The 18263-nt window shown below is 44.0% G+C and overlaps 1 protein-coding gene across 1 annotated transcript in view; it reads left to right on the plus strand.

The window, feature by feature from the left end:
* LOC139415433 (neurexin-3b-like) overlaps positions 1–7068 on the plus strand; it is a 34699-nt gene extending 27631 nt beyond the window's left edge. Inside the window, exon 5 of the mRNA XM_071163528.1 lies at positions 7010–7068. Coding sequence (XP_071019629.1) covers positions 7010–7068 — 59 coding nt within the window. The remainder of the gene's footprint in view (positions 1–7009) is intronic.
* Positions 7069–18263: the final 11195 nt, after the last annotated feature.

The raw sequence follows: 18263 nt of genomic DNA on the forward strand, positions 1-18263 counted from the left end.
CATAGAATAAGTCAAACATATTATCTTAACAGCTGAGAGAAAATGTAGCCTTTTTAATCACATTTCCTGCAATTTGACACATTTTGACATGGCTAATGCTCTGCTCTTATGCTCAAACGTTATAACAAAAGCAATGGAGAGGTTGTCTAGCTTTTACTTGTTGATTATACATTCTCAAAGATTATAGGCTATTATTTTAAAAGATATACAGTACCAGTCAAAAGTTTGGAAACACATACTTATTCCAGGGTTTTTCTTTATTTAAAAAAAAACGATTTTCTACATTGTAGAATAATAGTGAAGACATCAAAATTAGAAGAAATAACACAATCTTGAATCATGTTGTAAGGGTTTTCCTCCTCTTCATCTGAAGCGTGGTAAGTGTCCATATCGTTTTTAATAACAAAAACACTGAACACTATGAAATACAAAACAACAAACGAATACGTGACATGCCAAAACCGAAACAGTACCGTGTGGTGAAAAACACAGACACGGAAACAAACACCCACAAACAAACAGTGAAACCCAGGCTACCTAAGTATGATTCTCAATAAGAGACAACTAACGACACCTGCCTCTGATTGAGAACCATACTAGGCCGTAACATAGAAATCCCAAAATCATAGAAAAACAAACATAGACTGCCCACCCAACTCACCCCCTGACCATACTAAATAAATACAAAACAAAGGAAATAAAGGTCAGAACGTGACACATGTAGTAACCAAAAAATTGATAAACAAATCCAAATTTATATTTGAGATTCTTCTGTAGCCACCCTTTGCCTTGATGACAGCATTGCACACTCGTGGTATTCTCTCAACCAGCTTCACCTGGTTGAGAGAATGTGTTATTTCATATTTTTGATGAAAAACTCTTGAATGAGTAGGTGTCCAAACTTTTGACTGGTAGTGTATGTCCATTATCTTACAACATACTTTCTATTTGGGATTAGTTGTTTATTAAGTTAACACTGAAAGTGTTTTTCAATCCTCTGAATGTATTTCACATTTGTATTTATTTGTGTTTTTACAATGCAGAAAACATGTCACCCGCGAGCCACCTGGACCCCTGCCGTGACCCACATTTGGGTCCAACCCACAGTTTGGGAACCACTGTGCTAATGATTACAATGTCAAAATGTAGGAGAGTAGAGAACTGGTGTAGTCTTTACATAACAGCTACATGTTGAAGACATACTTCACCTACTCTTGTCCTCCAGTGATCCCTCTCTCTCACTCTCTCTCTCTCTCTCTCTCTCTCTCTCTCTCTCTCTCCCACTCTCACTCTCTCCCTTTCTCTCTCTCACAGTCTCTCTCTCTCACTCTCTCTCCCACTCTCACTCCCTCCCTCTCTCTCTCACAGTCTCTCTCTCTCTCTATCTCAGTTCAATTCAATTAATTTTGCTTTATTGGCATGACGTAACAACGTACATATTGCCAAAGCTTACTTTTAACATAATTCAAATAATAATAATCACTAGTGTCAACGGGACAACAGAAACATCAGTAATCAAGGGGCAAAATAACCATAAATTGAGCAATAACAATGGCATAGAGGACAAGTGCAGGTTGGTTGGTCTGTCAGACACCGTCCCTCATCTTATGGCAGGCAGTCATAACCCACAGCTCTCTGCATCCTCCGCCAACAGGACGGGTAGCCTATTGTCATCAGAGAGGTCTTTAAAAACTTGAGGTAAGGGGAAATGACACTCTCTAATTGTTTTACATTTTATATATTGGCTTAATTCTGCCCTGCACGCATTGTTTGTAGTTTCCTCTGAACATGCAGTATTTCAATGGGGTGTTTGTCCCATTGGGTGAAATCTTGTTTTGCAAGTGGACCCCACATTTTGATAGGTATTTGAATTTGTTTTTTTAACAGCGTAGAATGCCTTGCGTGCTTTCTCTCTCAGTTCATTGACTGCCTCATTAAGGTGTCCAGTTGAGCTTATTTAAAATAACAGCCAATAGACAATGGCGTCGGAGGGGATGGCTGCCGTTCTACGGGTTCCTAACCAACGATGCTATTTTGTGTGTTTTTTCGCATTGTTTGTAACTTATTTTGGACATAATGTTGCTGCTACCGTTTCTTATGATCAAAAAAAGCTTCTGGATATCAGAACAGCGATTACTCACCTCAAACTGGACAAAGATTATTTACTTTAATGAGTCGGACAGAAGGATATACTGTTCTCTGAGACCAGGCCCAAATTCCGTCATTCGCGTGAAGGAAGTACGGAAAAACAGGGAGCGGAGATCGGGGTGCCTTGTTAGAATTTCTTGACGAGTGGGTAACCACCTCTACCATCCGTTCCATTGGTCAATGAACAATCCCTGGAAAATAAACTGGATGATCTCAGTTCAAGACTATCTTACCAGCAGGACATTAAAAACGGTAATATCTTATGTTTCCCCCGTATCGTGGCCAAACGACAGCACTGAAAATATACATTTGGCTCTGTTTTCCGTGCATCGGCAGGACAGAACAGCTACGTCTGGAAAGACGAGGGGTGGGGGGTGTGTGTCTATTTGTCAATAACAGTCTAATATTAAGGAGGTTTCAAGATATTGCTCACCTGAGGTAGAGTACCTTATGATAAGCTGTAGACCACACTATCTACCAAGAGTTCTAATCTATATTATTCGTAGCCATCTATTTACCACCACAAATCGGTGCTGGCACTAAGACTGCACTCAACCAACTCTATAAGGCCATAAGCAAAGAAGAAAATGCTCATCTAGAAGCGGTGCTCCTAGTGGCCGGGGACTTTAATGCAGACAAACTTAAAACCTCATTTCTACTAGCATGTCACATGTGCAACCAGAGGAGAAAAAAAACTCTACACCCCCTTTACTGCACACACAGAGATGCATACAAAGCTCTCCCTCACTCTCCATTTTTATATATATATATACAGTGTTGTAACAATGTAGAAATGGTTAAAGTACACAAGGGAAAATAAATAAGCATAAATATGGGTTGTATTTACAATGGTGTTTGTTCTTCACTGGTTGCCCTTTTCTTGTGGCAACAGGTCACAAATCTTGCTGCTGTGATGGCACACTGTGGAATTTCATCCAGTAGATATGGGAGTTTATCAAAATTGGATTTGTTTTCGAATTCTTTGTGGATCTGTGTAATCTGAGGGAAATATGTGTCTCTAATATGGTCATACATTGGGCAGGAGGTTAGGAAGTGCAGCTCAGTTTCCTGTGATGCTCAGTTTGGGTCAGTCATAGTGGTCAGGTATTCTGCCACTGTGTACTCTCTGTTTAGGGCCAAATAGCATTCTAGTTTGCTCTGTTTTTTTGTTAATTCTTTCCAATGTATCAAGTAATTATCTTTTTGTTTTCTCATGATTTGGTTGGGTCTAATTGTGCTGCTGTCGTGGGGCTCTGTGGGGTGTGTTTGTGTTTGTGAACAGAGCCCCAGGACCAGCTTGCTTAGGGGACTCTTCTCAAGGTTCATCTCTCTGTAGGTGATGGCTTTGTTATGGAAGGTTTGGGAATCGCTTCCTTTTAGGTGGTTGTAAAATTGAACAGCTCTTTTCTGGATTTTGATTGAGTGGGATTGAGTGGGTATCGGCCTAATTCTGCTCTGCATGCATTATTTGGTGTTCTACGTTGTATTTGGAGGATATTTTTGCAGAATTCTGCATGCAGAGTCTCAATTTGGTGTTTGTCCCATTTTGTGAAGTCTTGGTTGGTGAGCGGACCCCAGACCTCACAACCGCAAAGGGCAATGGGCTCTATGACTGATTCAAGTATTTTTAGCCAGATCTTAATTGGTATGTTGAAAGTTATGTTCCTTTTGATGGCATAGAATGCCCTTCTTGCCTTGTCTCTCAGATCGTTCACAGCTTTGTGGAAGTTACCTGTGGTGCTGATGTTTAAGCTTAGGTATGTATAGTTTTTTTGTGTGCTCTAGGGCAACAGTGTCTAGATGGAATTTGTATTTGTGGTCCTGGCGACTGGACCTTTTTTGGAACACCATTATTATTGGTCTTACTGAGATTTACTGTCAGGGTCTGACAGAATCTGTGCAGAAGATCTAGGTGCTGCTGTAGGCCTTCCTTGGTTGACATTTGACTTTGGATTCTAGTAGGGTGAGGCCGGGTGCTGCAGACTTTTCTAGTGCCCGTGCCAATTTGTTGATATATACAGTGCATTGCGAAAATATTCGGCCCCCTTGAACTTTGCGACCTTTTGCCACATTTCAGGCTTCAAACATAAAGATATAAAACTGTATTTTTTGTGAAGAATCAACAACAAGTGGGACACAATCATGAAGTGGAACGACATTTATTGGATATTTCAAACTTTTTTAACAAATCAAAAACTGACAAATTGGGCGTGCAAAATTATTCAGCCCCCTTAAGTTAATACTTTGTAGCGCCACCTTTTGCTGCGATTACAGCTGTAAGTCGCTTGGGGTATGTCTCTATCAGTTTTGCACATCGAGAGACTGAATTTTTTTCTCATTCCTCCTTGCAAAACAGCTCGAGCTCAGTGAGGTTGGATGGAGAGCATTTGTGAACAGCAGTTTTCAGTTCTTTCCACAGATTCTCGATTTGATTCAGGTCTGGACTTTGACTTGGCCATTCTAACACCTGGATATGTTTATTTTTGAACCATTCCATTGTAGATTTTGCTTTATGTTTTGAATCATTGTCTTGTTGGAAGACAAATCTCCGTCCCAGTCTCAGGTCTTTTGCAGACTCCATCAGGTTTTCTTCCAGAATGGTCCTGTATTTGGCTCCATCCATCTTCCCATCAATTTTAACCATCTTCCCTGTCCCTGCTGAAGAAAAGCAGGCCCAAACCATGATGCTGCCACCACCATGTTTGACAGTGGGGATGGTGTGTTCAGGGTGATGAGGCTGTGTTGCTTTTACGCCAAACATAACGTCTTGCATTGTTGCCAAAAAGTTTAATTTTGGTTTCATCTGACCAGAGCACCTTCTTCCACATGTTTGGTGTGTCTCCCAGGTGGCTTGTGGCAAACTTTAAACAACACTTTTTATGGATATCTTTAAGAAATGGCTTTCTTCTTGCCACTCTTCCATAAAGGCCAGATTTGTGCAATATACGACTGATTGTTGTCCTATGGACAGAGTCTCCCACCTCAGCTGTAGATCTCTGCAGTTCATCCATAGTGATCATGGGCCTCTTGGCTGCATCAATGATCAGTCTTCTCCTTGTATGAGCTGAAAGTTTAGAGGGACGGCCAGGTCTTGGTAGATTTGCAGTGGTCTGATACTCCTTCCATTTCAATATTATCGCTTGCACAGTGCTCCTTGGGATGTTTAAAGCTTGGGAAATCTTTTTGTATCCAAAATCCGGCTTTAAACTTCTCGGACCTGCCTGGTGTGTTCCTTGTTCTTCATGATGCTCTCTGCGCTTTTAACGGACCTCTGAGACTATCACAGTGCAGGTGCATTTATACGGAGACTTGATTACACACAGGTGGATTAGTCATTTAGGTCAACATTGAATCATTCAGAGATCCTCACTGAACTTCTGGAGAGAGTTTGCTGCACTGAAAGTAAAGGGGCTGAATAATTTTGCACGCCCAATTTTTCAGTTTTTGATTTGTTAAAAAAGTTTGAAATATCCAATAAATGTCATTCCACTTCATGATTGTGTCCCACTTGTTGTTGATTCTTCACAAAAAAATACAGTTTTATATCTTTATGTTTGAAGCCTGAAATGTGGCAAAAGGTCGCAAAGTTCAAGGGGGCCGAATACTTTCGCAATGCACTGTATGTTGATATATATACAGTGGGGCAAAAAAGTATTTAGTCAGCCACCAATTGTGCAAGTTCTCCCACTTAAAAAGATGAGAGAGGCCTGTAATTTTCATCATAGGTACACTTCAACTATGACAGACAAAATGAGAAAACAAATCCAGAAAATCACATTGTAGGATTTTTTATGAATTCATTTGCAAATTATGGTGGAAAATAAGTATTTGGTCACCTACAAACAAGCAATATTTCTGGCTCTCACAGACCTGTAACTTCTTCTTTAAGAGGCTCCTCTGTCCTCCACTCGTTACCTGTATTAATTTGATATATCTCTCTCTCTCTTTCTCTCTCTCTTCTCTCTCTCTCTTCTCTCTTCTCTCTCTCTCTACTCTCTTTCTCTCTCTTCTCTCTCTCTCTCTCTTTCTCTGTCTCTCTCTCTCTTCTCTCTCTCCCTCTCTCTACTCCCTTTCTCTGACGTCACATCATCACCACCACTTTGTCTCTTTACCTCCAGTTTACCCCACGAGCTCCAATGACCCTCAGGGGAACTATGTCTGCTGCCTCCCAGGTGCACTAAGCACTTTTCTGGATAAGTGTCTGTGCCAAGCCCCAGTGTCATCTGTCATCAACTCTGGTTATTCCTAGAGAAGTAGGAACTTGTGTGGAAGTGTGGGCTGTTAAGTCACTCTTGTTATTTGAAGTTAGATTTGAACATTTGAAAAATGTAAAGAAGTTAAATTCGAGAGGGATGGAATGTCTTCAGGCAGAGCTTTTCTCCTCCCCACCCCACCCCCCTCTCCTTCTCCCTTCTCCTCTCTCCTCCACCCTTCACTAGGGTTGCACAAACTTTCCTTGGGAATTAACGGGAATATATGGGAATTAACAGGAATATATGGGAATTAACGGGAATATATGGGAATTAACAGGAATAATATTAATATTAGTACCATTTAAATGTAGATGTTTTTTGCATTGGATATATTTACCATATCATATGAGACAGAAACATAAAACTTTTCCCTAAGTAGACATAATTGCAAATGATTAAATACTTCCAATAGAAATTTAAAAAATAATTTAGTTACGAATTGAACTTTAGTTAAATGAGTTGACTATTGACATGGGATGATTTCACTGAACAACAAAAGAAAGGGAATATTGAATGATCCCCAATGATCCATCACATCTCCCAAAAACATTTTCAACATCTGTAAAATGTAGGTCTAGAAACTAAAGCTTTGGTTGTCTTCCTCTCAGGCTTCCATGTCTTCTCCCTGAACCTCCTCAACGTCCACTTCTTGAACATCAGACTCTGAGGCCTCATCTTTACTGTCACTTTCCAACCTTGTTGAGGATGGTTCGTTGTCAGGCTCAAAAAGCCTCAAATTTGCCCAGATGGCCACCAATTTTTCAACCATTGTATTGGTCAGCCTGTTGCTTGCTTTGGTGTGTGTATTCCCAAACAAGGACCAGTTGCGCTCTTAGGCGGCTAATTTCATGGGATTTGGAGGATGATGGAGGAAACAGGGGAAAGAGCTTCAGATCCACAAAGTCCCTTCTACCAGGTGGCTGATGAGATATGTTGCATCTCCATCCCAAAGCCCTTGCTTGGAAGTGTACTTCGCCAGACTGCCAAGAACCTTGATCCAGGATCCATCATCCAGGCCAAGGTGACGAGACAAGGTAGTGATGACAACATAGGCCTTGTTGATATCTGAACCAGACAGGATGCTCTTGCCAGCATACTTGAGGTCCAACATGTACTGTATGCTGCGCTATGTATGGGCTTCAGACAGAAGTCTGCAAGCTTTTTTATGTATTTCAGAACTACAGTTTCCTCTGCTTGGAGCAACAGTGAAGAGGGCAAGGCATTACAGATTCCTTCTCTTACATCTGCAAGCAGAGTCTGAACATCAGACAGGATAGCTGTAACGGCTTTCTTCGGTTGAAGTAGAGTCGGACCAAAATGCGGCGTGTAGATTACGATTCATGTTTAATAATGACAAACACACTAAACACAAACACTACAAAAACAATAAACGTAATGAACGTAACGAAAACCGAAACAGCCTATACTTGTGTAAACTAACACAGAACAAGGACATCAGGATACTAAGGACAATCACCCACGAAACACCCAAAGAATATGGCTGCCTAAATATGGTTCCCAATCAGAAACAACGATAAACACCTGCCTCTGATTGAGAACCACTTCAGACAGCCATAGACTTCACTAGAACACCCCACTAAGGTACAAACCCAACACACCACATACAAAAACCCATGCCACACCCTGGCCTGACCAAATAAATGAAAATAAACACAAAATACTTCGACCAGGGCGTGACAGAACCCCACCCCCCAAGGTGCGGACTCCCGGACACACACCAAAAACCATAGGGGAGGGTCCGGGTGGGCGTCTGTCCATGGTGGCGGCTCCGGCGCGGGACGTGGACCCCACTCTATCAAAGTCTTAGTCCCTCCTCCTCGCGTCCCTGGATAGTCCAACCTCGCCGCCGACCATGGCCTAGTAGTCCTCACCCAGAACCCCACTGGACTGAGGGGCAGCTCGGGACTGAGGGGCAGCTCGGGACTGAGGCAGCTCGGGACTAAGGGGTAGCTCGGGACTGAGGGGTAGCTCGGGACTGAGGGGTAGCTCGGGACTGAGGCTTTGGGCAGACTGGCTCAACAGGCGGGAGACTCCGGCAGCGCTGTAGAGGCGGAAGGCTCTGGCAGCGCTAAACAGGCGGGAGACTCAGGCAGCGCTGAAGAGGAGGAAGGCTCCAACTGCGCTGAACAGGCGGGAGACTCCGGCAGCGCTGTAAAGGAGGAAGGCTCTGACAGCGCTAGATAGGCGGGAGACTCCGGCAGCGCTGAAGAGGAGGAAGGCTCTGGCAGCGCTGGACAGGCGAGTGTAACAGTATAAGTTTAAACCGTCCCCTCGCCCATACCCGGGCGCGAACCAGGAACCTTCTGCACACATCAACAACAGTCACCCACGAAGCATCGTTACCCATCGCTCCACAAAAGCCGCGGCCCTTGCAGAGCAAGGGGAACTACTACTTCAAGGTCGTCACTTCAAGTGACGTCACTGATTGAAACGCTATTTAGCGCCCACGCTAACTAAGCTAGCCGTTTCATATCCGTTACACTCACCCCCCTTTTGACCTTCCTCCTTTTTCCGCAGCAACCAGTAATCCGGGTCAACAGCATCAATGTAACAGTATAATTTTTAACCGTCCCCTCACCCATACCCGGGCGCGAACCAGGGACCTTCTGCACACATCAACAACTGACACCTACGAAGCGTCGTTACCCATCGCTCCACAAAAGCCGCGGCCCTTGCAGAGCAAGGGGAACTACTACTTCAAGGTCTCAGAGCAAGTGACATCACTGATTGAAACGCTATTTAGTGCCCACGCTAACTAAGCTAGCCGTTTCACATCCGTTACACTCACCCCCCTTTTGACCTTCCTCCTTTTTCCGCATCAACCAGTAATCCGGGTCAACAGCATCAATGTAACAGTATAAATTTAGACCGTCCCCTCGCCCATACCCGGGCGCGAACCAGGAACTTTCTGCACACATCAACAACAGTCACCCACGAAGCATCGTTACCCATCGCTCCACAAAAGCCGCGGCCCTTGCAGAGCAAGGGGAACTACTACTTCCAGGTCTCAGAGCAAGTGACGTCACTGATTGAAACGCTATTTAGCGCCCACGCTAACTAAGCTAGCCGTTTCACATCCGTTACACGAGGCGCACTGTAGGCCTGATGCGTGGTGCTGGCACTGGTGGTACTGGGCCGAGGACACGCACAGGAAGCCTGGTGCGGGGAGCTGCTTCCGGAGGGCTGGGGTGTGAAGGTGGTACTGGGTAGACCGGACCGTGCAGGCGCACTGGAGCTCTTGAGCACCAAGCCTGCCCAACCTTACCCGGTTGAATGGTCCCGGTCGCCCTGCCAGTGCGGCGAGGTGGAATAGCCCGCACTGGGCTATGCAGGCGAACCGGAGACACCGTGCGCAAGGCTGGTGCCAAGTAAGCCGGCCCAAGGAGACGCACTGGCCGGCCCAAGGAGACGCACTGGGGACCAGATGCGTAGAGCCGGCTTCATGGCACTTGGCTCGACGCTCACTCTAGCCCGGCCGATACGCGGAGCTGGAATGTACCGCACCGGGCTATGCACCCGCACTGGAGACACCGTGCGCACCACAGCATAACACGGTGCCTGCCCGGTCTCTCTAGCCCCCCGGTAAGCACAGGGAGTTTGCGCAGGTCTCCTACCTGGCGTAGCCATACTCCCTGTTAGCCCCCCCCCCCCAATACATTTTTGGGGCTGAATCTCGGGCTTCCAGCCGCTCTGCCGTGCTAGCGCCTCATAATGCCGCCTCTCCGCTTTCGCCGCCTCCAGCTCCTCTTTGGGGCGGCGATATTCTCCTGGCTGAACCCAGGGTTCTCTTCCGTCTAATTCGTCCTCCCAAGTTCATTTCTCCAAGTAGTGCAGCCTCTCCCACTGCTGCTGCTGCTCCTGCCTGTCACCACGCCGCTTGGTCCTGTTGTGGTGGGTGATTCTGTAACGGCTTTCTTCGGTTGAAGTAGAGTCGGACCAAAATGCGGCGTGTAGATTACGATTCATGTTTAATGACAAACACACTAAACACAAACACTACAAAAACAATATACGTAATGAACGTAACGAAAACCGAAACAGCTTATACTTGTGTAAACTAACACAGAACAAGGACATCAGGATACTAAGGACAATCACCCACGAAACACCCAAAGAATATGGCTGCCTAAATATGGTTCCCAATCAGAGACAATGATAAACACCTGCCTCTGATTGAGAACCACTTCAGACAGCCATAGACTTCACTAGAACACCCCACTAAGCTACAAACCCAACACACCACCTACAAAAACCCATGCCACACCCTGGCCTGACCAAATAAATGAAAATAAACACAAAATACTTCGACCAGGGTGTGACAATAGCATTGTCTCCCTCAATCCGTGCAATGGCTACTGCTATAGGTTTCAGGTGTTTCAGGCTGCTTACCACTCTCTCCCAAAATAAATCATCCAGGAGGATCCTCTTGATGGTGTTGTCCATATCGGCAGACTGTGATATGGCCATTTCTTGGAGCGACTCCTTCCCCTCCAGGAGACTTGATGACCCTTCACATACCTAACCATTTCCTTGGCTCTCTTGTAGAGTGTATTCATTGTTTTCAGTGCCATGATGTGTGATGTGAGGGTAGGACTCCTCCAATTCAGACCAAGCAGCCTTCATGTTCGCAGCATTGTTTGTCACCAGTGCAAATAACTTCTGTGGTCCAAGGTCATTGATGACTACCTTCAGCTCATCTGCAATGTAGAGACCGGTGTGTCTGTTTTCCCTTGTGTCTGTGCTCTTGTAGAATACTGATTGAGGGGTGGAGATGATGTAGTTAATTCTTCCTTGCCCACGAACATTCAACCACCCATCAGAGATGATTGCAATACAGTCTGCTTTCTCTATGATTTGCTTGACCTTCACTTGAACTCTGTTGAACTCTGTACCAAGAAAATGAGTAGATAAAGCATGTCTGGTTGGAGGGGTGTATGCTGGGCGAAGAATATTCAGAAATCTCTTTCAATACACATTGCCTGTGAGCATCAGAGGTGAACCAGTTGCATACACATCTTGAGCAAGACATTCGTCAGCATTTCTGACTACGTTCCTCCATTGAGTCAAAAAAACTTCTGATTCCAGGAGGACCATGAGCTGTTGCTATCGATAAGTTGTCTGATTCATCATTTTCACCTCAAATAGAGGTAGGGGGACTTTTGCCAGAGGTTGCTTGTTGTGAGCGCCGAGGGAACTTTATGCACATGGCCAGATGATTTTGCATCTTTTTTGCATTCTTCACATATGATTTGGCATGGTATTTGCAAATGTACACAGCTTTTCCTTCTTCATTTGTAACGGCTGTCGTCGGGTGAAGAAGGAGACCAAGGTGCAGCGTGGTAAGTGTTCATGATAAATGTATTACTCAAAACACTCGATCAAAATAACAAAGAGTGAAAACCGAAACAGTCCTGTCAGGTGCAGACACTAAACAGAAAATAACTACCCACAAAACCCAAACGAAAAAGGACAACTTATATATGATCCCCAATCAGAGACAACGATAGACAGCTGCCTCTGATTGGGAACCACACCAACCTAGAAATAAAGAAACTAGAACGCCCACCCTAGTCACACCCTGGCCTAACCAAGATAGAGAATATAAAAGACTCTCTATGGCCAGGGCGTGACAACATTAGCTTTAATGAAATGTCTCCACACATCAGATAGTGCCTGTGTTTCCTGTAAATATTAGAAAAAAATGATGTAAAAAAAAACAAATACAATTCCAGGTACAGATAAATAGTTAAGCAGTTAGATTAAACGTCTCATTTGTAAGATAAATATTATAAAATGAAACATGTATGGAAACAGGTGAATTAACACTCCTCAGTTAGTAGGCTCAAGCTAGCTAAAACCCACATGGTAGTGAAAACTAGCAGAAATTGTAAACAAGTAAAACAAATGATTTAAACACACTTTGCTATAGGCTGCTATTTACAAATTAACAAATAAGCATGTATGTCGTATAAAATATATTCACCCCACCCAGTATTGTAATCAAAACTTACCAGAAAGCATGTAGTCCTTGGTTCAGGCAGTGTGGTAGTGGGCTCAATAGCATCTCATTAGTGTGCAAGATCTTGAGAATCAGCTGTGATGGAAGAATGCACTGTGCATGCAGAAGGTTGTTGCAATTCCATTGAATTGGGGATAGTTTAACCAAAATATGCCACAAGACCTAGAATTGCCTTATGTGGATCCCACAAAAAAGGTTCACTGTTATAAGCTAACTTTTTTGATGAATTTAAGCAAAATTCCCGGCCATAACTTCCCACCCTTCACCCCAGCTGATTCCCAGTGAACAGATTCTAACCTTGTCTCTCATCTTCCTCTGCTGTTCATTTGTGTGTTGCTGAGCGTGGTAATTGATTCATCTCGCAGGGATACACCTGGCAGATCCACACACACACACACACACACACACACACGCACACACACACACACACACAACCATTAACCCCAGTTGCCACTACGCCTGGCTTCCCCTGGGGAGTAACGCCCGTTTGATAACTACAGCGTTTGATTATCTCTCTCTCGTAGCATCATCAGTGTATCACCGGGGGCAACAGATTGTATTGATCCCCAGTGAATCTCCTGCTTCATTCTGAGACTGACAGATATGCATGAAGCAGTAATTAGTGAGTTAATTGGTTGATCAGCGGGGTGAAAATATGCAGAGCCTATCAAATTCACTATTGCTGGAGGGTTGGAGTTGAGTGGTTGAGTGGTTAAACTACGTGTGTGCGTTGGAGGTGAGGGAGTGTGCAGGTGAGACGCGCGCACACACACACACACACACACACACACACACACACACACACACACACACACACACACACACACACTGACTGGGCTGACTGTGAAGAGACTAAGTGAAGGTGACACGCTGGGGGAGTACTTGTCTCACTGTCTGTTATGGCTGTTTCACTTCTACTGCAGTGTTTGTGTGTGTGTGTGTGTGTGTCTTCTATCTCTTCTCTTTTCCCTGTGCATTCTGTGTATGTTGGTATGCTTTTGTGTGTGTACATTATAAAGTGTGTTTGGGCTTTCACAGATCAGCAGAGGGGTGATGGAAGAGTCAATGTCATTATCTAGCCTTCATGCATAATTCCTGCCCTTTGTCATTTTCACGGAGCTGGCTGCATAAACCATAGAGCCGGCATCAGATTGTACTGAACCCCCTAGCCCGTAGTGCTCCGGTCAAAAGTAGTGCACTATGTAGGGAATAGGGTGCCATTTGGGACACAGCCCTGCTTTATAGGAATCATTAGCTATCCCTGGAGAGAGGGAGGAAAAGAGGGAAAGATGGTTGGAATGAGAGAGGGGGGTAATGGGAGAAAGCGAGAGGGATGGAGATATAGTGGAGGGAATGAGAAAGAAAGAAGAGAGAGAGAGAGAGAGAGAGAGAGGGAGAGAGAGAGAGAGAGAGAGGGAGAGAGAGAGACTGAACAATTTCCAGATTGGGTTTGCTGAAAGTACATTCAAATATCAATTTTCATCTTCCAAAATGGTGCATTTCTGATTACCTTTCTATTGACGTACTGCAACGGATGCTGAAGCAGACTAGTCCATTTATAGAAATCTGATAATATAATAGGAGAAACCTGATGATCCTAATCAATCTAAATGTACCATCATACAGCATAATGGGGAAGTTAACGACCAATTACATTACATGTGGCCACATTGGTTTTTGTTACCAGACATACCAGCCTGGGAACAAGACTCCACTCTCCTTGATATATATATCTGTGGCCCAAATGGCACCCTATTCCCAATATAGTGCACTACTTTTGACCCATAGGGAATAGGGTGCAATGTGGCACACAGACAGATAGTCTCAACCAGTGGAGGCTGCTGAGGGGAGAACGACTCATAATAATGGTCGGAATGGAACGAATGGAATGGCATCAAACACCTGGAAACCATGGAAACCACGTGTTTGATGTATTTGACACCATTCTACTCACTACGCTCCAGCCATTACCACAAGCTTGTCCTCCCCAATTAAGGTGCCACCAACCTCCTCTGGTTTCAGCTGTATTACATGTTATATCAGGTAGAACTCTCTCCATTGGCTACCATCAGTCTTCTATATAGAGCAGTGATACTGCATTTGACAGCAACATTACGCAGAACCTTCTCAATGACAAACTGCTGTACATACTACTCTATTGAGAGAAATCCTACTGTATATCAGGTGTTGACTCAGAGTCCAAAAGGGGCTGGCATTTCAAAGACCTCCACTAGTGTGGTCCTGTGTTTGCTTAAGTGTTGCATTTTAACGCGCGTGACCTCCATTTAACAACATTGACAGTTGACCAGCAGCGGCTTCAGGTGATGAGAAGTGTCGTCTTCCTCCTATTCTGTCTCTGTCTCAGGAGTCATTTACGTTGTGAACCATGTCAGACAACGGGGGTTTGGGATGGGAATGAACACCATGCATTGTGGTTAATACCGGAAGCTCAGAGCAGACACAGTGGAGTTCTCTGATGGAACTCTGGAGACTCGAGTTCCAAAGTCTGAGTTAGTTTGAGGTGAAGTTTTGTTTGTGTCATTCATTCATTGTTTCATGATTATACTACATTTGTATAAAGTTTACTCCATTGTGGCTCTATATTTATAATACAAATAGGCTGTGTTTGCGATGTTGGGATAAATGGCATGTGGAACAACATGGAAATGTTGAAAAGATTAGCGTTTTATTTGCTTATGTTACTGAGTAGATAAATATGTTGTAAGTTATCCATTTATAGTGCTTGAAGTACTGGCCGAGTGCAAGGTTAAGGAAGGTTGGCTTGCCCTCACAGTGGCACGGACACAGGGACAGAGGGACTTGGCATTGGTCAGTGTGTGTTTTTGTGATATGTACGGTGCATTCGGAAAGTATTCAGACCTTTTGCATTTTTTTTTGCATTTTGTTACGTTACAGCCTTATTCTAAAATGGAAAAAAACTAAATCAATCTACACACACTAACCCACAATGTTGAAGCAAAAACAGTTTTTTTTTTTCGATATGTTACCTAATTTATATTTGAAAATGTAAAAAACGGAAATATCACATTTTCATAAGTATTGAGACCCTTTATTAAAATCAAATCAAACTTTATTTGTCACATGCGCCCGAATACAACAAATGTAGACCTTACCGTGAAATGCTTATGAGCCCTTAACCAACAGTGCAGTTCCAGAAGAGTTAAGAAAATATTTACCAAATAAACTAAAGTAAAAAATTATAGAAAGTAACACAATAACATAACAATAATGAGGCTATATAGTGTGTGGGGGTACAGGTTAGAGGTCATTTGTACATGTACATGTAGGTGGGGGTTGAATCACCTTTGGCAGCGATTACAGCCTCGAGTCTTCTTGGGTATGATGCTACCAGCTTGTCACACCTATATTTGGGGAGTTTCTCCCATTCTTCTCTGCAGATCCTCTCAAGCTCTGTCAGGTTGGATGGGAAGCGTCGTTGCACAGCTATTTTCAGGTCTCTCCAGAGATCAGTCGGGTTCAAGTCCGGGCTCTGTCTGGGCCACTCAAAGACATTCAGAGGCTTGTCCCGAAGCCACACCTACATTGTCTTGACTGTGTGCTTAGGGTCGTTGTCCTGTTGGAAGGTGAACCTTCGCCCCAGTCTGAGGTCCTGAGCGCTCTGGAGCAGGTTTTCATCAAGGATCTCTCTATACTTTGCTCCGTTCATCTTTCCCTCGATCCTGACAAGTCTCCCAGTCCCTGCCGCTGAAAAACATCACCCACGGCATGATGCTGCCACCACTATGCTTCACCATAGGAACGATACCAGTTTTCCTCCAGACGTGACACTTGGCATTCAGGCCGAAGAGTTCAATATTGGTTTCATCAGACCAGAGAATCTTGAGAATCCTGAGAGTCTTTAAGTGGGCTGTCATGTACTGAGGAGTGGTAGGAATGATGGAGCCCACTGTGTTCTTGTTAACCGCCAATGCTGCATAAATGTTTTGGTACCCTTCCCCAGATCTGTGCCTCGAAACAATCCTGTCTCGGAGCTCTACGGACAATTCCTTCGACCTCGTGGCTTGGTTCTTGCTCTGACATGCACTGTCAACTGTGGGACTTTATATAGACAGGTGTGTGCCTTTCCAAATCATGTCCAATCAATTGAATTTACCAGAGGTGGACTCCAATCAAGTTGTAGAAACATCTCAAGGACGATCAATGGAAACAGGATGCACCAGAGCTCAATTTTGAGTCTCATAACGAAAGGTCTGAATAGTTATGTAAATAAGGTATTTCTGTTTTTTATTTTTAATACATTTACAACAAACAAACAAAAAAATTAACTTTGCCATTATGGGTTATTGTGTGTAGATTGCTGATTATTTGTATGTATTTAATACATTTTAGAATAAGGCTGTAACATAACAAAATGTGGAAAAAGTCAAGGGGTCTGAATTCCTTCCGAATGCACTGTATGTGTGTGTCATACAATTACAATGTAGTGGCAGAGTGACTGAGGTAAGAAGACACTGAACAACCAGAGGAACCAGACACCGTCACTAACCCCTTACCCTGTCTGATTGGACCGGAAAAAAATGAAACTCAAAGCTGGTGTCCACTGGTACAACCTGTATAAATGATTGCGTACATGAGGGTCCTCAGTCTTCATTCCTTAAAGAAACTGTTAGACGTTCAGTTTTGTGGAGTAAAAATAAATATATTGCTTTCCCTATATTGATTTGTGTGTGTGTTGGTGTCAGTGGGCTTGTCTGGGCCAGTGAAAGTCCAGCTAGCTACAATATGTCAGTATGTGTGTGTGCTTCTGTACATGTATGAGTTTCTGTATGTATGCCTGCCTGCCTGTGTGTCTGTCAGTTTGTTTGTCTGGGCCAGACAGTGAAGGTCCAGTCAGCTAGCTGTATGTGATAGAGGACTGACTACCTCATGGTTAAATGATCGGCCCCTGTCTGTTGGCCCTCAGCCCTCAGTATGTTGTTGCTCAGCAACAAAGAAGCACTACAGTAATTGGTGTGGGTTTCATGGGGTTTCACTGGGTTTCCTGACAGAACAGGGCCATGGTGGAGCTAGGGGGCAGAAGAGCCACAGGGGCCACACTAGCCTACTAAACCTGGGGTTGGATGGATGTGGTTAGCAGGGTTAGAAGAGTTAGCAGGGTTAGCAGAGTTAGCAGGGTTAGCAGGGTTAGCATGGTTAGCAGAGTTAGCAGGGTTAGCAGAGTTAGCAGGGTTAGCAGGGTTAGTAGTAGCACATATTGTCATCTGTCTACCCAGCACTATTCAGCACAGTAAACTGAAAGCACAACAGACAGCCATTACAATTTAGTCCACCAACATTCAAATTCTAGGATGGAAAAATCATTTAAAGTTTAATTGGAATTTCAAGTCATTTCCTAAATTGACGGGACAAGCCACCAGTCATTATATCCTCATACCAACCAACAATCACCAATCATTGAGTTAACAGCAGGTGGCAAATTAACCAGGAGTCCTGCTGAGAGAACGTATTGTATTCACTATAATGAAGGTCACGACCTTTAGAGACACTATGTAAAGAGGAAAAATGTGTGTGTTTGTCTGTGTCTGTATCTGTGTGTCTGTATCTGCGTGTCTATCTGTGTGTCTGTGTGTTGGTATCTGTGTGTCTGTATGTGTGTGTCTGTACCTGTGTGTCTGTAGCCGTGTGTTTGTGTCTGTATCTGTTTGGCTGTCTGTGTGTCTGTAACTGTGTGTCTGTGTCTGTCTGTATCTGTGTCTGTATCTGTATCGGTATCTGTGTGTCTGTATCTGTGTGGATGTGTCTGTATCGGTATCTGTGTGTCTGTATCTGTGTGTCTGTGT

This window comes from Oncorhynchus clarkii, chromosome 8, assembly GCF_045791955.1.
Source record: "Oncorhynchus clarkii lewisi isolate Uvic-CL-2024 chromosome 8, UVic_Ocla_1.0, whole genome shotgun sequence".
Taxonomy (NCBI): domain Eukaryota; kingdom Metazoa; phylum Chordata; class Actinopteri; order Salmoniformes; family Salmonidae; genus Oncorhynchus; species Oncorhynchus clarkii.